Consider the following 25686-nt stretch of genomic DNA (forward strand, 5'->3'; position numbering starts at 1 on the left):
CAAATGTGGGCCACTACATTTCTCGCAAGCAACTCGAATTGCATGAATTTTTTAGTCCATTTGGGTCAATATCCTATCCATAGTGTTAAGCATTGCCATCATAATAGCCATCTCTCTAGTTTGTGCACCCCCAACTCCTTTCATGCCTTCATTCCTTGGATTGTGGTATTCACGAGAGTGTTTTGCAAATTCTTCAACTAATTCCTTGACTTCTGTCACACCCCAAAACCAGGAACGGCGGAAACGTTCTGGGGAGGAGGACGTCATGTACAGTATCACAACAATGAAAAGTAGTAAACAAGCAACAACATCATCCATTGCATTAATAATAGAATTATTATACAAGTGTGTTCTATCAAATTTTGATAAACACTAAAGCATAAATCAAAATGAAAGATGAATCTTCAACGCGCTCCATCTTCCCTAGTCCTTGCATCGGTACCTGTCTATGATGACCTGAGGATACAAGTAATTTTGAAAGCGAGTATCAGCTTTAAAGCTGGTTAGATCATAAGTATTTTAGTGTCTAAACTTGTATGTAAATACTTGTATGTATTTGAAATGTAAGTATTTGTATGTATACGAATTGTAAGTATTGAAAATGTAAATGAACTGTAAGTATGAACATGTTTGTAAAACAACTGTAAACGTTTGAAAACCCTAGAAATCCCTATGATTCCTACTAGTAACAAAAGGAGTCTTATACCAAGACTTAACTGTTCTCATGTAGCCTTCTATCAAGACCTAGTGTATGTGTGTGTCTCTTGTATGAGTGTGTATTTTCCCAAGTCTGACTACCATAAATCAAAAAGATAGTTTCTACATTTCTGTGCGTCGTGTGAATGTTCACGAAGTGAATGTAATGGGAAAATGGAATAGTACTATGGTGTAGCACTGAACTACAACCGTACCAATTACCTTAAGTCTAAGGTAATACTTCTAAGTACTGTAGTATTTGTAATAAATAACCACATCGGTACTCAACTGCCTTATTTGTAATAAAGCACTGAACTACCTAACTATTCTATAATTCAACTAGGAAAAATGACTATTTTACCCCTGACCAAGTCAAAGTCAAAGTCAAATTCCAGTTGAACCGACTCGCCGATTTGGGCCGCCAACTCGTCGAGTCCCTATCCTTTCATCTGTCCTTCTTCACGCCTCTACTCGTTGAGTTTGGCAACGACTCAACAAGTTCTCCTTCTAAAACAACCTGAATGAACCTTCATCTGACTCGCCGAGTTGTATGAACAACTTGTCGAGTTCATCTCCATCCTATGAACAAGTCCTGCCCTTGACTCACCGAGTTGTATGAACAACCCGTCGAGTTCATCTTCGAAAGTTGGGAGATTGCCTTGGACTCGCCGAGTCTGTTCATACACCCGTCAAGTCCTATGATTTACAGGTCTATGGCTAAGTCCAATGTGTTGGGTCACTCCCCCGGACCCCTCTAAGACCACTCTAACACTCACTCGGTTCCCTCGAACCATAACAGAAAATTGAAGTTAAGCCATGGACTCGCCGAGTCCCAAGAACGACTCGCCGAGTCGAGAATGACCAAGTCTCATTTCTTGATTTCTGATGTACAACACTTGACCAAAAGATAGATCTAGGCTTCTAAGATCGATCTAGCACGTAAAGTTACAAACTTTACGTGCATGCATGGGACTATAAGCTCAAATGGCCCTAAATGAGACTCTTAAGATGCATGGGGCTCTCTAAGGCTCCAAAATCAATCCCTTTCTACCTTCTAACCCCTTAAATACCTTGGATCTGAAGTCTTAGCCCCCAACCATGCTTGCACTCATGATTGGTTACCAAGAATGGCTCCTAAAAGCCCTAAATCACCCCAAAAAGGGATCTAAAACATGAAAGAGCAATGTATTAGCTTTATACCTCTAAAGAACTGCAGAGAGTGCACAAACTCGAACTCCTCTAGCCTCCTCTTGATTCCTTAAGCCTTTCTCTTCCTTCTTATGTTCCAAAATCACCAAAAACCACTACAAAGGCTTTAGATCTTTACACAAATGATTGGGGTTTGGTATGGAGAGTTCTGAGAGCAATAGGGACAAAGGGAGGCTGAATGAGATGCTTAAATAGGGTGCAATCCCTTAGATTAGGGTTTTACTCAAACAACACCACTACTAGAAAAAAGCCATTTAATGACGCGCAAACAATGACACACGGTGATTTATGATACGAAAAAGTGTGTGCCCCAAAAATAATGTCATATCTTCTACAATTTGAAGGATAGAGGGCGTGCTTTTTGTGCGCACCCTAAAATTAGTTTCAGAAAAGAAAAAAATAGAAATACAGAGGATACCTTTCATAAGATGTGTTTCATGTAAGTGTGTCGCTTTATATTTTTTTTAATGAAACACGCGTTTCAAGCGGGAAATGAAATCTCAAAAATTAAAACCCCGCCTCCTCTTCCAATTAGCAAGAAAGAAGCCTAGGGTCTTCGTCTCCCCCCCCCCCCCCCCCCCCTCTCTCTCTGACCTAAAACCCAACCTAAGATTTCGTAGAGATCTCCCATTGCTGTAACAAATGTTGTCTCATCTCACTGATCTTCGCAACGATGGTGGCTCCAAAGAAAAAAGGCGCCACGCCGGTGACTTTAGGGATGGAAGATAACAATGATGAGTCAGTCAGCCCTCATGAAATCGATCCGCACTTGCTACTTTTCTCCTACCTTTATCTCCACCCTTCTCTTTCACCATAATCATCTTCTTATTCATTCACAAAATATTCAACATGAAAATCAAATCGCTGTTTCATATTTCATTCATTCATATAAAGCCCCGATATTTCAATTCGATTTTGAACCCTACCTAAATCATCATCCTGGAAAAACCCTAGCACATCATCCCTAAAATTCCCAATAGAAAAAAAAAAACCCAGATTTAAATCCCTAATTGATTCAGACGATGAGAACTTGGATGAAGTCACACCTTCTTCACCCTCCGGTTCAACTTCATAGCATTGTTGATTCAAAGTTTTAGGTAATATTTCTTGATATTGTTATACTCTTATCTCTTCAACTATCTTCAATCGTTCGCTTCAATGTCTGCTGTCGATTTCATTATCTTCAATCGATCGAAGTGAAAGATGCCTATATTTTCGGAGTTGATTTGTTAGGGTTCCTTCACATCCGTGTGGAGGAGACCGCGATCTCCTCTTCATTCCACGATCCCCACTTCTACTCTCTATGCATCTTAGGTATTCTTCGTTCCGTCTCCCTTATTCTCATTCTTGTTTGATTTCTTAGGTGCGAGATCCTCCCCCCGTACTTTTCTGCTTCTCGATCCCATTCTGATAATTTGGTAACAGTCGCACACACTCTATGCATCTACTCTCTATGCATCTCAGGTTTCGTTCTTCCAGCAATGAACCAAGATTTATCAACACTTTCACCTTCGATAGCAAGAAGGATTCACCAACTCTTGTTATGGTTCATGGATATGCAACTGCTTAGGGCTTCTTCTTCAGAAATTTTGATGCTCTCACAAAACATTTCAGGGTGATTGCAATGGATCAAATTGGGTGAGTTTAATATGTTGTGTTTCTCATCTTTTATTTAGGTACAACCACACAAGGGCTTTTTCGGAATTATGCAAAAAAAGCATCGTCCCTAAATACTTAATCCTCGACACCATTTCCCACGTTTCAATCCAATCAAAAAATGGCCCACATAATCGTGAAGCAGTTGCTTTAAGCAGAGGGACATTTTTGTAAAGATCATAGAAACCAATGACAACTGTAACAATGGAGATGATGACATATAGAGCTCTTGCTAAAGGGCACATCCATGGTCAATAAATATGGCAAAAAACAGGGTAAGATTGGGAGAAAATTACCCAAGATGGAAGTCCAACTTCTAGAAGAGTCAATAATCTTAAATCTGATACGATTATTTCCTTTAATTCAAAAGGGAGATCATGGTTGTTAAACTTGAATAAAAGCAACACGTCTCTTGACTCACTGGGTTCAGCTGTTTCATCACAATCAGTTAACGAGGGTATTTTGGTAATTACGGTTCTTCCGTTACTTATGTCTCTGTAAATATTCACCTCAACATCAATTCCTGCTGAATTTGTTAGTTTTCTTCTCTTATAAGGTGGAGGGGTATGAATTTCTTCACTTGTTTCATTTTCTAAAGTTTCTACCTTTTTATCAAGATTTTCCCTTTGTAAGGTTTTTTCATCATCTTTTGTACAATGGTAGTCTTGGAATTCTTTTGGGGCGTCATAAAACTCATCTCCTGTATATATAAATCATATCAATTAACCTGATTTTCTTGATCTAACAAGAAAATACGAGACCACAAAAAGAAAAGTGGGACAAGGGCAAAGAGGTAATTCCTCTTATTACAACATTATACCTAAATAAAAGACCCTAATTGTAAATATGAAGATTCGAGGGTGAATAAGATTTTATTATCAAAATATTTAACTACTATCAATCTGTAGTTTGAGACAAGTACAAAGACTGTATATCAAAAGAAAAATTCTCTATAAATGATGAAATCATATAAAGTAATCATAAAGTTAGATCGTGCAAATTATAATAAGATAAATGAAGTATGTAATAAGTTAAAGTCGGTCATCATATGTTGCATTTATAGGCATTTGGTATGATGTGTAATTTTATTTTTTTTTAATTTTATTTTTATTTCTGTTTATTTTCTTTAAAAGTGGATTCTTTGTTTGAATTGCAAGCTACTCAGGTCAAGATGAATATCTTGCGGTTTTCTGGCTTCGTCTGGCAAGAGAGTGATGGCAGATACATTTCATTTATAAAATATCATATCATCTTAAATAGCATACGATTAAAATATTATGAAGCATGATAAATAATAATCAAATATATTTATTGTTATAGGAAAAGCAAAAACTGAAAGTGAAAGAAAAGCTTGACAAGTATAATAAAGAGAAGCTTTTGGAATTTTGTGATTGACATGCCAATTGGAAAGACTTATGCAAAGAAGGTTTGTTTAGTTTTTATATCTTTCTTTCACAATTTTTTTTAAATTAATTTAATTAAATATTATGTATGTTCTGCAAACAGGAAGATGTTGTCATAAAGCTGATAGATTTTATGTTGAAGCCTCATGTCACAAACAGTTAGTTACTTTCAGAGAAAGAACATGTATGTATTTATTTCAGTTGAAGTTTTTACTTTTTCAATATATCTTTTTTACTGTTACAACTTTCCTCATGTTATTCAGTCGAGCAAGGGTAAAAAGCGACCAACAAGCAACAAGAAAAGCACATCTCCTTGTATCTCTGAATGATAATGTAGAAACCCTAAACCCTAAAACCCTGAAGGTTACTCTCCTTCAATATGTTCTTATCATGGTCATAACTGAAGCCTAAACCATAAACCCTAAAACCTTAGTATCTAATGCTTGTATACTTGTATCTCTGAATGATAATGCAGAAACTGAGGATTGGTTCATTGATTCCCGTGAGGAATGGAGAAAAGCCAAACACCTTGATAAGTTTATTTTTCGTGGGCATTCTTTTGGAGGATATGTTGTATCTAAATATGCCTTGAAGGTAACTCTCCTGATGATAAATATTACAAAAACAACTTTCATGTCTCAAATCTAAATTACATTAATCTAATGATTTCACACTTTTACCAAAATGAAGCATCCTAAGCGTGTACAACATCTTGTTTTGGTGGGACCTGCTGGATTTACCTCAGAAGTTGACCATAAATCAGAATATCTTACAAAAGCCAAGGCAACATGGAAAGGAGCTTTTATGAGCCATTTATGGGAATCTAATTTTACTCCTATGAAAGTACTCAAGTAATATAATGATTATAATCTTTAATTGCTTCTTGTTATACGGAAATTGAATTATAATATTATATATAGCCTTGATGTGTGGAATTTTATGATGGAGCTCATGATACACAAAGTTACTGCCTTGGTCATACATAGTGAGTGAGTTACTGTTCATTGAGACTAATGATACCCTTTTCCTTTTCCTTTTCCTTTTCTGCAGAGCCTACGAGTGCCATGATGCATCATGCTGGACATAGATTTCATGAAGTGTTTCAGATGAAACATGGTGACTATTCTGATATTCCTGCAGCAAAAATCTCAGAGTTGATGAAATCTAACAGTTTGGATGTGATTTCCTTAATGCTTTTTGTCCATTGTGAATTCATCAATATTCACATTTTACACTTGTATAATTTCAGAATCTTTTATTGTCCAGATTGCCCCTACACAGTCGCTTCTAAGCATAGTAAATGGGATTCTAGACGAAAGCATCAACAGGATGAGTAGTGAAATACCTCATGTATGCATGCTGTTACAGAAAAGTTTCTTCTTTCTGTAAAATTAAGAACGTGAAATATGTTTTTTCTAATATAAAACTAATATTCTATTTTAATATATATATATATATATATATATATATATATATATATATATATATATATATATATATATATATATGTTTTTATTCCAGCGTGTTGCTTGCCTCATGAGGAAAGTCGTTGATGACCTAGAGGTTAGAATTGTCATTTCTCAGCTTAATTCATTTAACCAAAATGTTCTCAAGTTCTTTATGGCTTGTTCTTTTAAAAAGGGACAGTTGTAGAAAAACTAACATAAGCTAATTTAAGAGACTGCAACCATTTAAAGGAACTCATCTATGTGTTAGAAGGTAAATACTAAATATCATTCATGTTCTTTACTCATTACAAAAAAATATGTCTGATAATATAATGGAAGATGTAAAATATAGCTGAGAGACAAATTGGGGAGACTGCATTGAATGAAATGAGTTCAAGATCTCATCAAATTTTACGATTGGTACATATTTTTTTTCTTCAGCTAACTTTTAAAAACATGAATAAGAATACAATTTAGATTAATCTTAATCATTCACATGATATTAAAATGCATAAGAATACTTTTAAAAACATGAATAAGAATACTTTAAAAAACATGAATAAGAATACAATTTCTTGTTGGAATTCCTAAAATGACAAAAGTCCCCCTAAGCCATAACAAAGTTGGTCCCACTGGTCTTATGTAGTGGTCTGTATGGGCCATCTAGGGTTTGTTTGAAAAGTAATCTTTTTGTAGAAATGACACAATTACCCCCAAAGGGTGTAGTATAGTAGCTTCGAGCTTGAGAAATCAATTTGTATGTCTGTTTGACAAGTTTTATGATTTGGATGCAGTAACGGAGGAATTGGGCATGTGCCTTAACAATTAACTCGAAGCTAACACGCATACTACAAAACTCTCTTGGAGGCAATGCAAGAACTGCAATACTATGCACTGTGTGCCTTGCACATAGTAATGCTGAACAATCAAGAAACACCCTTCTTTTTGGTTCTTGTGCTAAAGATGTTAACACAAATGCACAAGTTAATGTAAACTTGATTCTGGAACTCTCTGTCTACCAACATTAGAGTTTAATTGAGTGATTGAAGGTGATTTTGGTTCTTGAAACGAGACTCAAGATATCATATTTTGGCATGGCTAGAAGCTTTGGAGGAAATGAAACTCAAGCAAAAGTAAAAACACAGAGAGTTGTTGGCACATAGTATGCTAGATGATGCAATTGTATATAAATGAGTTCATTTTTTTTTTATAACATTTACTCACTTTTTGAATAATTTTATGTATTTGACATATTGGTGAAATGAATTATCTTTGTTATTTATGGTATTTTATTTTGTATTATGAGATTTTTAATGTATTATTTAATTTGAAAATTAGTAAACCTATAAATAATATATTTTTTTAAACATTTAAAATTATGATACGCAAAAATGTGTGTCATCTTCATTTATGACATGGTCTTTCTTGATACGCATTACGTGTCCTTAACACGCGCGTCGTAAGGTTACGACACACGAAAGCGTGTCGTTTTCCTTTATTACAGGGCCTTCCTTGATACACATTGTGTGCCGTAAACGCGTGTCGTAAATGAGCGTCGTACATGCGCGTCGTCTATAGATGACGCGCAAAAGCACGTCGTCTCTCTTTATAACATGGCCTTCCTTGACGCGCATTTGCGCGACGTCTGAGCCTTTTACGACGCGCAATGAGCGTCGTAAAAGGCTGTTTTTCTAATAGTGCACCTACTCGCCGAGTCAGTCTACCGACTCGTCGAGTAGGTCACTTAAAATATCCGCGGGTCCCGACTCTAGTCGACGAGTTGGGCCTCCAACTCGTCGAGTCCCAGAGAAAAACATAAAAAAATACTTTAATTAAGTGCGTACCAGGAATTGGGTGCTACAATATCTACTATAGTCGTGCCGATAAGTCAACCAACGAGCTTCAAGATTTTTTTTTGCTCACCACTGATCATTGGAGATGTGACGTGCATTCCCACATGTCATGTTGATGGATGCGACATACAAAACAAACAGGTAGAGACATGGCTTGCATGAACGCATTCAATAATGTATTTTCAGAAGCTAAAGGATTACTTTGTAGATGACATATCAATACAAGCATTAAGAGAAAATACAAAACGTTTTTAGTGCATCGTCGTTGTTGGACCTCCTTTTATAAAGGTTAGAAAAAATTAGTTGAATCTGAAACTAAGGAAGCATACAATTCATAAAGGAAATATAACTAAGTTAAGATATTTTATTTATTTATTTACTTTATATGTTATTTAAATAAAAAGTCTATTAATTGTTTTTTTTCTTTCATTTTTTTGAAAGACACTTTTCTTTTCACAATATATATATATATATATATATATATATATATATATATATATATATATATATATATATATATATATATATATATATATATAGAGAGAGAGAGAGAGAGAGGTTAGGATCTTTTCAAAACTCATATATTTGTGAAAACCCAAAAACATTTTTGTTGTCGATTTTTTTTTTTCGAAAAAGTTTATGCACCTCTAAATTCATTTGGAATTTCAATCATAAATAGATATGAATTATGTGTTTTATGTGTTTTTGCTGTAGATTTTTTCTCGAAACGAGTATATGTTTTGCTTACGGTTCCTATTTTAGATCAAACAAATTAGACTCCATATAATCAAACGTACAAGTAGAAATACTATGCCTATAAGGTTGTTGAGTTGGTATAAATTGATCGGTCATTAAAATTATAAATCTAGTAACTTGCTAAAATTATAAATAGAAATGCTTCACAAACTGAAGTTGCCGACAACACAATTATGTTTAGTAACTTTCTTGTTAAATTTAACTTAACAATGCATTGATTGTTTTACGTAATGATAAAAATGTCATAATTGATGGATCGGTATAAATTGATCGGTCATTAAAATTATAAATCTAGTAACTTGCTAAAATTATAAATAGAAATGCTTCACAAACTGAAGTTGCCGACAACACAATTATGTTTAGTAACTTTCTTGTTAAATTTAATTTAACAATGCATTGATTGTTTTACGTAATGATAAAAATGTCATAATTGATGGATCGTTAAAATTATAACTTTAAAATAATAAAATACATAACTAACAATTAGTAAAATATAAACTTTATTGAAAGTGGATATAAGTTTAAAGCAATACTAAAAATAAAATACGGAATGTTTATAATTATTTAAAGGTTTTTATTATTGGGATAGTTTTTTATAATTTGTAATCATTTAGGATTTTTATTTTTTTTATATATTAATACTAATCTTCTTTAATAAATGAAGGTTTTTTTTTGACATTTGTCAGATTCTCATTTATTTTGCCACATGTCATTTTGTGGATATTTTGAATTAATTTTTATTCCATATGTAATTTTGTGGCTTTCCTATTTTATTAAATTCCATATGCTATTTAAATTTAATAATAAATGCATATAAATTTCATTAATGGACTTTCCTTATAATTTCAAATTTTAAAAATAAAATCTCATTAATTTGCTTTGATTATTTTATCTAAATGATTTATTTAAATTTAAAAGAGAAAAAAACACTTTAATTTTAATAATTCAAATTTCTCAAATGTTTATACATATTTAATTGTTTTAAATACACCTATGTAATACATGAGGGTACACACCTAATGTACATAATACCAAATAAGAAATATAAATGTAAATAACCGTCAATGGTATAAATTTTAAGATTATCAACATATATTTGTATTTATATATTTCAAATAAATAATCAAGTAAGCAACGCATACGATGAGATTGATTTTTCTTTAAGTTGTTCGGATATATTTTTATTATATATTTCAAATAAATAATCAATTTTTTAAATTTTAAATGAAAATAAAAAAATAAGGGTATGTTTTAAAATTTATATATAAATTAAAGGAGTTAAAATGAAAAAAAAGTATAAGAAGAATTGAAATTATGTTATTGTCTAGATATAAATCATTTTTTAATAGTTTTTTTTATGCATTAATGATATGCAAACAGTTAATGACATGACACCATAAAAACTAATGATGGTTTTCAACATGCCATTAGAATGCCCTAATCGGTCAACTGGTCAACGTAAATTAAAAAACATTTAAATGCAAAAATTGTCAATTGCTACTAGGGTTTCTTCCGATTTTGTCATTCCAGATATCCATCGCATTCCATCTAGGGGTGTTTGGGATTGTGTTTGAAAAGTGTTTATTTGCTTATTAGTTTTTTGAAAAGTTAATAAGCCAAAACAAAAATGTTTGTCAAACTTAAAAGTACTTTTGAGAATAGCTTTTCCATAAACTTCAATAACCACTTTTTAATAAACATGGAAAACATAGTTTTTATTCCCTCTGTTGCTAAGGAGCGAATGGGACACGATCTTCTTCTTCCAGTGAATGCCGTCGTCGTCGCAGTCCGTCGTCACAGTCCTCGAAGCACACCAGTCGTTCGCTTCTAAAGCTTCAACAACAGTCGCTGTTTTGCGATTTTAGTTCTCCAATTACAATCCGTCTAAATTGAATGCCGACCACATCCGGTATCGGCGTCTGCACCGGTCTCGCTATTTTGCGATTTTAGTTCTCCAACCACATGTCATTCTCCATTTTTCCTTGTTTAATTGACATATATTTCCAAATCTTAGCTTTTTACAACCATGGTATGCTCGATTGAAAAAAACTAATAATAGATAAGAAGCTAATGTGCTCGATTGAAATATCAAGGTACGTAATTAGCATTGTTTGTATTGATTGAACAAAACTGAATCGCATACCATGTGCTCGATTGAATGACCATCGTAATCAGATTGGTTTTGTATACCATGTGATCGATTGGTTTTGACATTGATCCGTTAATTGATTAGTGTATGTATCTATTAGTTGAGTGAGTATCCATCGACTGGTTCCCTTTTCTCAGGTTTTTTCAATTTAATGTTGTCTCTCATAGGTTTGGTCTCCATACCATGTATGTCTGTTCAATATTTCCTTCTAGTGAATGTTTCTCTTGTATGAGTTGAAAGATTCAGTTGAGCTTCAATTATGTAATTAACTATCACCACCCAATCTAACTCCAGCTCAGTCAAATAGAGTCTGCAATGCCCTTGCTCTTCTGCAGGTGCACCTTCTGTTATTCATACTACATCCTTTTTTATTTCATTTTCAGCGTTTCAAATCTTGATCCTGTTGGTTGAATGGTAAATGATATACTTGTGTCATCTGTACACAGATAATGATGAAAATCATTTAATTATGTGGTTGAGATCAGCGGTACAGCTAGTGCTAGTCATAATCATAAATACTCATTTTTCACATCCAGACACGAAAATGTTGTTCTTGAATGGTAATTGTAAAATGTAAGTTGTAATTCGGTTTCTTCATGAATACTATACCTACCTTTTGCAGTTAGGAATGTAAGTGTATGATTGAGTTAACAAGTTTGCACCAAATCTGTAGATGTGATGTATTAAGGATCAAAAGGTTTTTTTTTGTAATCATAGTTTCACGTTATTTTTAAAATTGGATCAAATTCTTTATTCTTTATAAGTGTATATATATAAGTATAGGTAATAAGATGGGCCTAACAGGTTATCAAGCCCACAACTACATTATACCCTGGAAAAGTTTTCCCGCCATTTTCCTCTGACACCTCCCATTATATATAGTCTGACACCGGATTTTCATAATTGTAGTCCACAGGAGAGAAAAGTAACGGATGAGCCCAATGGGTCGGGGAACAGCAGAGGAAGCTTTAGTCCTTCTTCGCAGAAGACTATGTGATCCCAATTTCATCTTCTCCCTCTTCTCCGATTCTCCCGACAGCAACTACAGGTTCGGTTGATAGTTATTCGAATTTTCTATATATCTTCCAATTTTATACACGTGAATACTGTATTCCCTTTTTTTTTTTTTTTTTTTTTTTGTATTTAATCTCTGAACAAATTTCAGCAAGTTGAAATTTATCGTATCAAGTTCGATCACTGAGGCCTGTAACAATTCGATTCTGCTTCTGGGTCCTCGAGGATGCGGAAAAATTGCGGTATAATACCTAGTTTCTGTGTTGATTACTTGGAGTTTTTTTTATGGTATTTACTGTGGTTTCATTGTGTCATTGATTATGGAATTAGGTGTTGGATCTTGTTCTAGAGGATTTGCTGAAAGAATATCCGGAAATGATCTCAGTGGTATATATATGTTTTTTATCCATTCAAGATATTTTGTTTTCGTCTGTTAATTCTGATACTCTATAGCTGTTGCTTTAGGTCTAACTGATTTCAGGCACAAAGATTAAAGTCTAATCAGCTCTTTGTGTGATTGTTGTAGATTAAACTAAATGGACTTTTGCACTGTGATGATAATTGTGCTCTAAAGGTGAAATTTCCAAATTCAATTTCCTTTTACCTTTGAAGTTATATTCTGCCCTTGTTGCTTTATGTCTTCCCAAAAATGCTTTTTATTTGTGATATATAATTTAGGATGAGATGGATTAACAAGTACTTTAAGAACATGATAAGTGACTTAATGACCTCCCCTCACTCTTTCTTTATGCTGTCTATCTGTTCTTCACATTACATCTGTAAAGGAACACCATAAGTTTTAATCCTCACACAGTCCTCTTTCAAGTAGAAGTAAACTCAACAAAAGAAGGTGATGACTTGTTGTGATATGATCTTTTCCATGTAGTTGCTCATATACTCTATATATGCCAAGCTTGAATATTTTGATCAAATTGTTTATGATCATGGGATATGGTAATACACAACAAATATTCATAGGATCATGATTCAGAAACTCTTCACTCCACATAGGTGTTTACGTAGTGTATAATAATACTCCATTTGTTATGGCTCATGTCTTCAATGTATTTACATCAACACAAGTGGTCCATCTGTCATAATTTTATCACGTCTTTTTCTCAGATTTTTTTCTTCATTTGGGTTTAATTCATGTCCATTTCATTTCAGGAAATTGCTAGACAATTATGTATAGAGCACGAGCTGATGTTTTCCAAAATGGTACAACCCCTGGTTCATCTACAAATAGAACTATACATATTCTAAACAGAATTAAGTAGGAGTTGTTCACCTTGTGATTGTATTGCAGGCTTCATTTGATGATAATTCTCAGTTCATGATTGCCATGTTGAGGTCAGTGTCTATCTATAATATATATATATATATATATATATATATATATATATATATATATATATATATATATATATATATATATATATTCCTTCTATCCTAAGAAAATTGTAAACCTTATTTTGTCATCATTAGAGGGCATTTAAGACATGCATGTCCGTAGAATAATGTGCATACTCAAGCATTGAGATTTTCATGGGATGGAGGGAGTAGTTTTGTTAAATTGTACTTGTAAGTTTCAGTTGGTAGCAAAGTGTTGTGTATTTAATTATGATTTCCATTAACCAGAGAATGTGGATTAGCTCACAAGACAGTGATCTTCATATTGGATGAGTTTGACCTATTTGCTCAGGTATGCTGATTGTATGTAATATATGGATTGTTATCTTTCATCCTCAAAGTGTCATATTTATTGTTTTTCAGCTACTCCTTTTTACAAGTTCCCAAAACAAATATATATACTTATTTATGTCTGTGAGTCTGATTCATTGCAGGGTAAGCAAAGATTACTCTATAGCTTGTTAGATGCAATGCAGTCTGTAACTTCTCAAGCTGTTGTCATTGGTGTGAGTTGCAGATTGGTACGTTACAGACTTTACTCCATTAAAACTATTTTTTTTTTATTATCATTGAGAATAAGATTTTGAAAAGTTTGACGTTAGTTTTTTAAATATTGTAGTAAATATGAACAGTTGATTGAGACATTTCATCAAACACTTTGTGTGCAGGATGCTGATCAGTTATTGGAAAAAAGAGTAAGATCTCGATTCTCACATCGGAAACTACTGTTTCATCCTCCCCCAAAGGATGATTTACAGAGGTGATCATCATTCATGACACCTGTTGCTTTATGATTCAATCATCATCATTTACTAGGTCAGAAGTTTGATAAAGTTACATACAAGTCTTTGCTTTGATGCTTTTGTGTTCAACACAACCCTGCAGACTGCTCAAACACATTCTACTATTGCCAACAGATTCAAGCCTTTCTCATGACTACATAACAGAATTCAATTTAAAAATTTCAGTATCCTTTTATATATTATTCATTCATTCTCTTTTCATGTGACATGATACTTAAAAAAAACAACAATGAGATTTTCACAAAGTTCCTTGACGAGGGTGTTACAGAACATATTAGCAGATAAAAGATTCATGGAAGTCATTGATAAATTGTCAGATTCCGATTCCACCTTCAGTAATTTCATCAGATTCCTGTAAGTGTATTATTCTGAAACACTACATATTGCTATATGGTTTTTTTTTTTTTTTTTTCCAAAACTTGTGAAATTTATTTATTTATTTTAGGTTTTCAGCTGTAAGTTTGATGGATTTGAAATCTGGTTTGATGACACTTGACAACTTCAAATCTGCACTTTCAAGCATCCAACGACAGCCAAAGTTGGATTGCTTAAAAGGTATGATTTCATATCTTTTCTTTTTATTTTTTCATCTGGGGATTTAAGGAAGTTGTTTTTTTTTTGGTTGCAGATTGCTCAGTTCTGGAATTTTATCTAATGGTTTGCATGAGGAGGTTGGAAACCAAAGGACAGGAGTTGTATAACTTCAATTCTGTAATGAATGGTGAGCAAGTTTTGTCCTCTAATTAAAGATGCAAATCTCTTACATCCTCATCCTCATCCTCATGGCAGAGTACAAAAGTGTACATGACTCCTACCAGTTACAGACACATGATTACCATTCACGTAGTGTATGCTTAAGGGTGAGTTTCATCTTCTCCTTTTTTTTCTTATAATAATAATAATAATAATAATATTAGTTTTTGAAAGGTATTTATGGAATGAAAAAATGTGCAGGGTTTTGAGCACCTTGTTGATCGGCAGTTAATCGAGTTTGCAGATAGAGGACACAATCAGAGTATGGAGTTTCGTGCAGTGAAGCTGTTGATTTCATCATTTGAACTTCATCAAGGCTTGAAATCAAATCGCTTGTTACCAGTAAGTTATTTACTAATTTCATTTTCGTGGGCCATGTGATTATGGGCTGGTAACTAAACTAGAGTTTGGCTTATGAATGAATGAATTGTGCAGGTAATCCTTGAGAAACTAATGGAATCAAAAAACTAAACATGGGAATCAGTTGATGGATGACATCAAATTAGCTTTTTTAACACATGCTAAGAATGTATCGGTTGGAATCAAACTACTACACTTGGGCACTTGCCTTGGCTTGGTTTCTATTTTTATTGAAATGGAGTGAAATTTACATTATAACTCATCTTTATTTGAGGAAGTCTTTAAGCTTACAATTCATTTGTAATTAGAAATTTTATTTTCTATCTAACTACACATGCATTATTGATTATAATTTCATAATCTTTTATTTATGGTAAACACTTATTTTTGATAAAAGTTCATTAGTAATAAATAAAATACAGGCAAAACATTCATAGCATTTACCTATAATGTATATATACAAAATGGCCCATGTGATTTACTAAGGTAGTGTTTGTTTTTTGTCTGCAGATCTGCGAGATGTCTTCTGTCTGCGCCGCGCAGACCACGCGCAGACATTAGTCTTCGCAGACTGTTTGTTTTTTTGAAGACTGCAGACCTAAAAATGTCTGCGCGCTCTCTTCTTGGCGCAGATGTGGACCAGAGTCTTTTAACATCTTCAGACATCTTCTAGCTTAAAAAAACATATATATCTTTATTTTTTTTAAGTTTTTTTTTTTAATTTATATTTTTTCCAACTTTATTAATGATAAACAATATGAAAAAAAAATTACAAAACTTAAAAAAAAAAACATTTGACGATACAAACATGATATTTTTAACAAATTTATAAATAAAAATTTATTATAATAATAGTCGTTGAAGTTGTTTATATAAATATGAAAAAAAAATCATAATATATTCTTATATTTTTTTGCCAAAATTTTGTAAAACTTTATTTAATAGAGTATCATCAATTTCTCGAGAAAATATTTATCGTACGTTTTTAATAGATTTATTTGAAAAAATCAAAGTTTATTTCCATCTATTTATGTATCAAATTCTTTGATCACTAATTATAATGTTTAGTTATAACTTTACAATCAAAGTTGTTGGTTTTTATCAAATATGTATATGAATTAATACCATTTTTATTTTTATTTTTTATATAATAATACATAAAAGTTGATCTAGATTCGTTATATATTTATAATAAAGTCGTAAAAATATATAAAAAAATTCGCTTTGAAGTTTTAAAAAATCACTTTATTTAGATTTCAGTTTATTTTAATAGCCTGCAGATGTTAAAAAAAAACAAACAGTCTTCTTTTTTCAGACTGCAGACGTTTGGTCCACCTCTTCTACTGTAGAGGTCTACAGATGTGGTCCGCAGACTGCAGACATTTTGCCTCAGAAAAAACAAACAGCACCTAAAACTCATCACATTAATCCAGCTTCGCATTTTTCATGGTTTAGTTATTTGCTAGGTTTGACTCTTGTACATATAAAATGTCTATTTTATCTTTTTTTAATACGTTTGACTCAGTCGGTCCGAGTCCATGATGGTCATGAAGTTCATCGTACTCGACGAGTTCAAGGAAGAACTCGATGAATCTAAGTCAATCTCCTTAGTTTATGGAGATGGACTCGATGAGTTGTTTATACAACTCGGCGAGTCACAACATAGACACATTCATATGGGATGATGAAGTCGGCGAGTCGGTTGAAGATGATCCTGATAGTATGATTGAAGGAGGACTCGTCGAGTTCTTGCTAGACTCGACGAGTTTAGTCGAGGGATGTATTGGGTTGAAGGGGTATGGACTCGACGAGTTGGTAGAACAACTCGGCGAGACAAAGTTAACTGGAGGTTGACTTTGACCAAGTTTGATCAGGGTTGACTTTTGGATTATTATGGTCTAAATGTTGTTTGGGTATTGATAGTTCGGGAAACCGAAGGATCAGTAGTTCAGAAGTGTCGGTTAGCAGTCAAAAGTGTTCAACGAATCTTCAGCAATGCGAGGTGAGTCTCCTTATTGCGTGGTAATCAATGTTGGTTTGGGCGTGTCGATAGGGTGAAGCATGAGGTTTGTTTGGGTGGGGGGGGGGGGGTGGGTAAGGATGGAATGGAGATAGAGTATGTGTGGGAGCGAAAGTGATAATAATATGTTTTGATTTGATAAATTATGGCTAAAATAAAAAGAAAGCGGGACAACTCTTTTTGTAACGGTGTGTTGTTGTGACATGTGCAAGTGAGAAACTAACAATGTCATTTTTGCTTACATACAAGAAGTGATTTAAACATAAAATAACAAAAGAAGAAAAATAAATGACTAATTTATTAACTTATCTCGTGGCGAGGTAATTGGAAAGCTAATCGACCCCACAAAATAGAATCGGCCATAAGTTCTCTCTTATTCTCTCCTTCTCTCGGTTCCTTGTGGTTAAAACGTAACTATTCATAATTTAAATTACGATAAAGATACATTTTGATCTGGTCCAAGATAAGAACTAGATTAAAGAAAGAAAAAAACGCTAATCGACCCCACAAAATAGAATCGGCCATAAATTCCCTTTCATTCTCTCATTCTCTCGGTTCTCTCTCGGCATACCCTCTCTTTCATTTTTTATCAAAGGAAGAAAAAGAGTGTTGTCATTCTTGGGGTGCTTCCACATTAGTTGAGTTTCGATTTGAGCTCTTCATCATCCAAGAAGAAGCAAGGATTCAATCCACATTAAAAGAGTGTTGTCATTCATGGGGTCCTTTGTTGCATATTTTAAATGTTATAAAGTATCATCATATTCCAACAATTAAGGCTTTCTTGGAGAGAGAGAGAGAGAGAGAGAGAGAGAGAGAGAGAGAGAGAGAGAGAGAGAGAGAGAGAGAGAGAGAGAGAGAGAGATGGGGTGTATCATAGGCCATTTATATATTTTTAATTGATTGTTCTAATGTTGTTGCTAACTTGTTGTTCCTTATGCTTATCCATAAATAATAGTAGCTAAAACAACCCGACATTTCCACCAAGAAATGAGATACGGGTTGACCTAGCCATTGTAGCTTGTGCTTGTAACGCTCTAAATTTTCAAATAAAATTTTCATTTTTAATTCACATAATTCTCATTAACACATTTCACAAAAACCCCAAAGTGTCAATTATTAAAAACACAAATCCATAATCGTTTGAATAAAAATCTAGGATCCTCTAAAACATGTCTCCAACTCGTGTGTGTGTGTGTGTACAATCAAGTCGTTGTCTTCTCGTGATTCTGAGAGGTACCTGAAACATATAACACATATATCACAACTAGCATTTTAGCTATATATGTCACAATTAGCATTTTAGCTAGGAAATTTTGTGTTCATGTAAACATCAACTATTGTGAAACTTGTAACTTTAATTTGATATTATGCAGTATGCTCATTCAATGACAACAAATTGGATCGAAATTCACTCGTGAAATTCAAAACCCAATGCAATACATCTCATGTAGTCAACTATGGGTTGGAAACCCTAAAAATCCCGGTTCAAGTTTAATATGGACTAGGAACCTCTTATTGGGCCTAATGGACCAATAAACTTTCAATTTGGCCATTTTGGTCCTAGGAACCCGATTTGGGCCCTAATTGAACCCACATTCATAAAACTTTAGCCTTTTGGGCCATGTGAGTCTAGGATGATCCATCTTATTCCTATTGGCCATGATGGGCCATAACTGGGTTCATAAGCCTTAATGGGCCGTAAACTACATTATTGGGCTTCTTTGGGCCGTAAACCCTCATAAGGGCCCAATATGCCGATAAATATTTATTTCGGGCCTCATAAACTCGAAATAAGACAAGAGAGGGCCCAGATCTTCTCATCTCTTTTCTCCTAGCCCATTCTGCCCCCCCCCCCCCCCCCCCCCCCCCACACACACACACACATATATATATATATATATATATATATATACATACATATTGGTTAAAAAAATAGAGAAACCAAGTTAATTGTAAGCTTGCCACCTAATTATTGTTTAATGGTAATCTAGGCTAGGATTTCTTAAACCATCGTGTAATAACCAAAATCAATCCCTCTCCTCTCTTCTTATTGCTCTTGGCCGAAGTCACCACCCCTCACTATCTTCGTTTTTACTTTTAAATGCTCTAAAAAATCCTCTCAAAAACTCTCCTTTCCTCCTCTCTTTGTGTGTTTGGACATCATTTCAATTAGAAAAAATAAAATAAAATTTAAGGTTGTCTTTGATTATTGAACTAATATGCGATGTTATTGTTAATGAAGAGTTTGAAGGTTACAATTTCCGACACTAAATATCAAATTGAAAAAATGGTATGTCTAAATCATTATAGGGTCATATAATATGTCACGATTTCACAAACAAAATTATGATTTTTAGAGTAATGTTTTGAACAACATTCTTGTAAGGAAATATATATTTCAAAGTGCTATTTGTGGTTGTGAGATTGAATACTGGAAAGGAGACATCTTTTGAAGAGTTTGGTATTTGATCAAATATATGTGTGGTTGTGAGATTTAATTCCAAAAAGAATGAACTCTATAATTCATTTTTCATTTCCATTTGACCAAAACACCACCTGATATCTTTACAAATATACCAAAATTAAATATGCTGAAAATAGGAGGAGCAAAATGGTAATAATCTAAAAGTCGAGGGTATGCGGACCAATGGAGAGCCGACGGAAGAGAGAGAATATCTATATAAAAGACATTTCTCCGAATACCATAAGCTTCCTCCGATTTTTCAGAAAAAAAGTAGACTCTAATAATCAGAGGTGAGGATCTTCGAGGTAATTTGCCCCCCTTTTCTCCTTCTCTCTCAAAATTATCTGTTAAAATTTTCAATTTTCAATGGATTCCTGTATATATAGCTATCATGTATTCAATCGTGTTGTTTGCGAGTTTTAATTTGAATTAGGGTTTGTGTTTGCGGAAAGTTTAGGATTTCCTGGTGGCGGTAAAGGATGGCTTCGAAGCGGATCTTGAAAGAACTCAAGGATCTTCAGAAAGATCCTCCTACCTCTTGCAGCGCAGGTATCGTATTGTCATCGATCTCTTCAGATCATATTTCCGTGTTTTCCCCGACTCTTATTTTTGATCCACCACGTTCTACGTTTAATTCGAAACCAAAGCTGTGATTTAACTGCGATATCGCTAATCGTTGGTGAAATAATCACTACAACTCCTAGGTTTTTCGTTTTGTGTCCAATTTCCTAGAAAGATGATTCGATCTCTAGGTAAACCTGCTACATGAAGGATTCTGTAGTCATACGAGATCCATGATGTATTGACATGTTAATCGGAAATTAAATAGACTATTACTATTAGGTGTTTAAGTTTCTACATCAGATCCCTGTTGCTTCTTGTGGCTCACCTCCATGGAAAAGTGTCCCAATTGTAACCTGTTGAAATTGGTAGAATCTGCAGACTTTATGAACATCTGTTGGTGGTGATTGTAACTTGTAAGCCAATATGAAGGTGATTGATTCTTGATTTGTTTATCTAATTTTTAGGCCCAGTAGCAGAAGATATGTTTCACTGGCAAGCTACAATTATGGGTCCTCCTGATAGTCCTTATGCTGGTGGAGTGTTTCTAGTTACCATTCATTTCCCTCCAGATTATCCATTTAAGCCACCAAAGGTATATAATAAATTACTCATTTTGAAGAATGAAGAACGATCTGTTTGTTAAAAGAAATATTTACCCTTTTGCCCCTTTTCCAGGTAGCTTTCAGGACAAAGGTTTTCCATCCTAATATCAACAGCAATGGCAGCATTTGCCTTGATATCTTGAAGGAACAATGGAGCCCTGCTCTTACCATTTCCAAGGTTTTAACTTTTTGCAACATTCTGCCACACTCCAAAATGAAATTAGAAATGAGAAAATGTGAAATGATGATTTTGCCCTTTTGGTATAGGTGTTGTTGTCGATTTGCTCTCTGTTGACTGACCCAAACCCGGATGACCCTTTGGTCCCTGAGATTGCACACATGTACAAGACGGATAGGAACAAGTATGAGACAACTGCAAGGAGCTGGACCCAAAAGTATGCCATGGGTTAGATGATGATGATGATGCTGTGTTTGTGTTTGTTACTGGTAAGGAAGGGCACCTTTTTATCTTTTTCCTTTTGTGGGTTTTTGCTTATTTTTAATTTCAAGAAAAAAAAATGTGTGGAATTTTAATATGCGTCTATTGTAAGATAGACTTAAAAAAAGGGAAAAGGTGAACCCCTTCAGACGCTCTTCCTGTTGCTTTTAATTTTGTATGGAAAAATATTTGCCTTTCCAAACTATATCTAATTCTTCTTCTTCTTCTTCTTAACCCTTTGCTTTTTATTTCAAGATTTTCAAGTTTGCTGCTTTTATTTCTCGCAGTTGTGATTGGCTATATAGTATAAAAAATCCCAGTTGTTCAAAGTGGGAAAGATTTGGACTGCTTTGATTTTAAGCTGCTTATGGCAGAGGAATGATTTTGGTATTGATTAATGTTTAAAAATGGTTGATAAAATTAAAATATCACAAAAAGGCAAAATAATCATATTTTACCATTGATTAAGAGGGGCTCTAATGGTGTTGAACAAAATAACCAGCGTGATAAATTTTGAAACCATGAGGACCTTTTGTGTCCATTTTTTAAAACTTGTATTGTACATGAAGACAACTTCGCCAACATGGACCAAAATTGTAGATCAATCAATTTTATGAGTTGACAAAAACCAAAACAAAATACAAAGTTGGACTAAAGTTGTAATTTGAATTTTGGACCATTTGGTAACCTACTCTATTTTGTTATTAGGGTTTAGGTGTTGATTATTTCCTCACAAGTTTAAACGTCTTCATAGGTTCTAGATCATTATTGAAGCAATTCATTAAAATGAGCATCTTTTTCCAAGACTAACAAAATGACCACACAATCCGCATCAAGTGTCTATTCTATTAGCGAGATCATTTTTTGTTACGTAAAAAGACTTTTCGGACAATGTATGTGATTAGAATAGAGAGGTACGTCTATGACGTGCAATTGTTTCCCATGCACAATGCAATGCAGTCTACCAAGTTCATATGTTTTTGGTATATATAATTTAAGTTTAATCAAACTTACATATAATTCATTATTTGAAAAATGCGTTCTTAGAAAATCCACTAATGATAATGGGGACCTATATAGGTAACAATATGCTATTCATCCATATTCTCCTCCTTGGAGCTATTCTACTTTTTCCTCATTCTTACCCTTATTTCCACTCTGAACACGAGAGATATAGTAGATATACTTTAGATCGTGCTTATGCCCATGGTCATCGTGTTCTCAAAATACATACCAATCAACACTAGAGTCTAGAGCCAATGTCAACACTGTTTTTGTTGGAGTTGTTCCAAAGCCATTACATGTGCATCTCTCGTGGACGACCAAACTTTTCAACTTCTTCATGTTAACCACTAACACTTTTTTTTTTCTTTACATATACTTAATTTGGTTATATTCTAAAATGCATAAAAACCAACCAAAATCACAGGTGATTAGGGAATTCATTTTTCGGAAAAATACCATCAGAAACGATGGGGAATGTTGGAAACTATACCCCGTTTAATTTTTAAAGATTATAAATTTTTTATAAGAGCATAGAGATTATTCTTGGGTTGTTATGTTTTTTGTTTGAGGCTACTTACATCATTTGGTATTCAAAGCCCAGCTAGATCCAGTTTATGTAAGCAATCACTAGCTTTAATGCTAGATAAGACTTCCCATTTCATATTACTCGATCATGTTAGATCTTTTCTCTTTAGCAAGCAAAGAACAGTGCGTTAATGAATCAGCAAGCTACTAGCGATTAGGTGTTTCCTTTAAAATAATAAAGAAGAAATGTTTGAACAACCAATCTTCTCATTAAAGAATCAGCAAGCAAAAAAACGCTTATTCACGTATTAGAATGGTCGCATGAAATTTTTGAAAGTTGGATTCGGATCGATTGAACAGGAGAAACCCAAGAGTGCTATGTATTCTTGTGTTTGCTCAGATGAAAGAGAGAGTTTCCTAAATCTGTTGCAAAAGAAAAGCATTAATGGCTGAAAGCCTGAAAGTGAAATGACTGAAGGTCTTAACGGGAGAGGACTGAGGAGAGACAAATGTTAGGTTGAGGGACCAACAATGCTATAAAGGCTTGGATCAAGGACCAAGAGTGAGACAAATGAATCTTTTGGACTAGAGCTGTTATATTCAGTAATCCATATGGACCAATTAACTCTATATTTTGTTAGGTTAAATAATGTTTTGCTATATATAATCCTACATTTGAGTTTAAAAAATGAAAAACTCATTAAAAAGTCTTTATGAAAACAATTTAGTATATATATATATATATATATATATATATATATATATATATATATATATATATATATATATATAACCCATAAAATTTTCATTTTTGATTAATAAGATAGTAAACCATATCATTGTCATAAAACCAAGGTAAATAATTTGTATCGATACATCAACAATCATCAGAGTAAATCACAACATGCGGAATCGAGTGGTGTGTGCTTTGCAATCATCTTGAACTCTTCCATTTGGATCAAAGTACTTGAAACATAAACAGAAAATCGTAAGAACAAAGCTTAGTGGGTTTCCCAAAATACCACACACCATTAATAATAAACACATAATGGGCTCCGCCCGGTATACATATAAAGCATATAAACACATAACACATGCAATAATCAAAAAGATACATAGCATACATAATGGTCATCGAGCCCCGCTCGGCATCAGGCCCCGCCCGGTAAGCATACGAGTATATAATACATGCAAGAGTCACACAGCCATCTAGCAATCTAATATAACATAACCATGGGTCGGCATTGGTGCATTCGACCACTAAACACAATGAGGAAACTCACCTAGAATTGCTAAATCACACAGATAAATCTCTGGCTGCTGGTCCGAGAAATCCCCAAGCTATCAATACTAATGACATCTAATTTACAATTGGATTCCAATCCATAACCACCAGTCCAAAATTAGGGTAAAAAGACCATTTTACCCCTAACTTAGCTTGGTCCAAGACTAAGGCCCAAACCTACAATCCAAAAGGCCCAATTCCAAATTAATCACCTAAGTCCTAATTTTCCAAATTGGGCCCAATCCCTCTGTGGGCCTTTTCCAAGAGAACCCAAAATAACTGATAGCCCAAAACTTGATAACCCAACAAGGCCCTAAACATCTAAGCCCAAACATGGCCCAAACCGAAAGCCTAAGAGTCCGAAGCCCAGCCTACTGAGTACACGAGACGTACTCAGCTCGTACGCTCAACGTACTCACTTTAGGGCTTGTACGCTAAGTGTACCTGCTTGTATGCCCAACGTACTCCCCTATTTGGCCAACTTCCATTTTCAAGCTCTTAATCGATTAAGACTTCAACCCAAACCTAGATCTGACTTCCTCAAGATGGTTTATCATGTAAAGTTGCCAACTTTACGTGCATGCATGGCTTAAAGAGGATCTTAGAGCTCAAAAGAGCTTAATACATGCATGAGACCATAAACACCATAAAGTTTGCACCTTTAGGCTTAAGGAACCCTCCAAACATCCAGATCTACAAGATTTAGCTTTTAAAATGATCTTAACTCACCAATACCAACCAAAAGGGACCAAAAAGGACCATAACAAGCTAAAGAGTAGATCAAAGCAAAGAGTAGACAAGGTATGAACTTTATACCTCAAAAGTTACTAAAAGATGGAGCTAAATCTGGCTCTTTAAGCTTCTCTCCAATGAATGAGTCTTCCAACTTCTTCTTCTATCACTTTAAGGAGCACAAACCACCAAAATCAAGATCAAGGCACAAGAACACTCAAAGATGCTATTAGGTTTTAGGACAATGGAGGCTGATAAAGAGGCCAGTCTTCCAACTTCTTCTTCTCAGCTAGTACGCTAAGTGTACCCTATGGTACCCCCCACGTACTAACACCAAGGACCAAAATGCAACATTTTAATTAAGAAGGGATAAAAGGAAACATACCCATTTTAAATGTTACAATTCCCCCCACTTAAATCAGACTTCGTCCTCGAAGTTTGCTGCCCCAAACAACTCCGGATACTGATCCCTCATCTCATCTTGCGGCTCCCAAGTCTACTCTGAACCCTTGCGGTGCTGCCACTGAACTCTTACCAACT

The 25686-nt window shown here is 34.1% G+C and overlaps 3 protein-coding genes across 23 annotated transcripts; all 3 read left to right on the forward strand.

The window, feature by feature from the left end:
• Positions 1–2491: 2491 nt before the first annotated feature.
• LOC145001157 (kinesin-like protein KIN-14P) lies at positions 2492–7699 on the forward strand. Of its 21 annotated transcripts, none has more exons than XR_013661501.1 (12): positions 2492–3002; positions 3269–4987; positions 5068–5148; positions 5228–5327; positions 5440–5558; positions 5655–5815; positions 6015–6142; positions 6231–6314; positions 6486–6527; positions 6606–6683; positions 6765–6832; positions 7207–7699. XR_013661501.1 is itself a non-coding variant. In XM_078960509.1 (4 exons), exons 1-4 carry the CDS (start codon positions 5978–5980, stop codon positions 7207–7209), a joined length of 294 nt encoding a protein of 97 aa, XP_078816635.1. In that variant the 5' UTR covers positions 5822–5977; the 3' UTR covers positions 7210–7699. The 21 variants fall into 21 exon arrangements, 1 of the variants encoding a protein (XP_078816635.1); XR_013661502.1 differs by having other exon boundaries at positions 5655–5807; XR_013661509.1 differs by lacking the exons at positions 6486–6527; positions 6606–6683; positions 6765–6832 and having other exon boundaries at positions 3269–4026; positions 4727–4987; positions 6015–6080.
• Positions 7700–12083: 4384 nt separating this feature from the next.
• LOC145001016 (origin of replication complex subunit 4-like) lies at positions 12084–15803 on the forward strand. The gene is made up of 16 exons (XM_078960334.1): positions 12084–12218; positions 12336–12426; positions 12515–12571; positions 12711–12758; positions 13352–13402; positions 13491–13534; positions 13823–13886; positions 14029–14115; positions 14263–14354; positions 14480–14561; positions 14666–14751; positions 14843–14952; positions 15026–15118; positions 15187–15257; positions 15352–15492; positions 15586–15803. The coding sequence occupies exons 1-16, from the start codon at positions 12103–12105 to the stop codon at positions 15619–15621; spliced, it is 1269 nt and encodes a 422-aa protein (XP_078816460.1). The 5' UTR covers positions 12084–12102; the 3' UTR covers positions 15622–15803.
• Positions 15804–20186: 4383 nt separating this feature from the next.
• LOC145000136 (ubiquitin-conjugating enzyme E2 10) lies at positions 20187–21833 on the forward strand. The gene is made up of 5 exons (XM_078959300.1): positions 20187–20299; positions 20452–20543; positions 21023–21150; positions 21234–21338; positions 21428–21833. The coding sequence occupies exons 2-5, from the start codon at positions 20474–20476 to the stop codon at positions 21569–21571; spliced, it is 447 nt and encodes a 148-aa protein (XP_078815426.1). The 5' UTR covers positions 20187–20299; positions 20452–20473; the 3' UTR covers positions 21572–21833.
• Positions 21834–25686: the final 3853 nt, after the last annotated feature.

The sequence above is a fragment of the Lactuca saligna genome, chromosome 6 (assembly GCF_052625555.1).
Source record: "Lactuca saligna cultivar CGN05327 chromosome 6, ASM5262555v1, whole genome shotgun sequence".
Taxonomy (NCBI): domain Eukaryota; kingdom Viridiplantae; phylum Streptophyta; class Magnoliopsida; order Asterales; family Asteraceae; genus Lactuca; species Lactuca saligna.

Coding starts and splice junctions, on each gene's coding strand:
- LOC145001016 (XM_078960334.1), top strand. CDS start 12,103: ATGAGCCCAATGGGTCGGGGAACAGCAGAGGAAGCTTTAGTCCTTCTT. Junction 12,572..12,710: donor ATCCGGAAATGATCTCAGTG/GTATATATATGT, acceptor TGATTGTTGTAG/ATTAAACTAAATGGACTTTT. Junction 13,403..13,490: donor AGCTGATGTTTTCCAAAATG/GTACAACCCCTG, acceptor ATTGTATTGCAG/GCTTCATTTGATGATAATTC.
- LOC145000136 (XM_078959300.1), top strand. CDS start 20,474: ATGGCTTCGAAGCGGATCTTGAAAGAACTCAAGGATCTTCAGAAAGAT. Junction 20,544..21,022: donor TCCTACCTCTTGCAGCGCAG/GTATCGTATTGT, acceptor TCTAATTTTTAG/GCCCAGTAGCAGAAGATATG. Junction 21,151..21,233: donor ATCCATTTAAGCCACCAAAG/GTATATAATAAA, acceptor CCCCTTTTCCAG/GTAGCTTTCAGGACAAAGGT.
- LOC145001157 (XM_078960509.1), top strand. CDS start 5,978: ATGATACCCTTTTCCTTTTCCTTTTCCTTTTCTGCAGAGCCTACGAGT. Junction 6,143..6,230: donor TGAAATCTAACAGTTTGGAT/GTGATTTCCTTA, acceptor TTTATTGTCCAG/ATTGCCCCTACACAGTCGCT. Junction 6,315..6,485: donor TGAGTAGTGAAATACCTCAT/GTATGCATGCTG, acceptor TTTTTATTCCAG/CGTGTTGCTTGCCTCATGAG.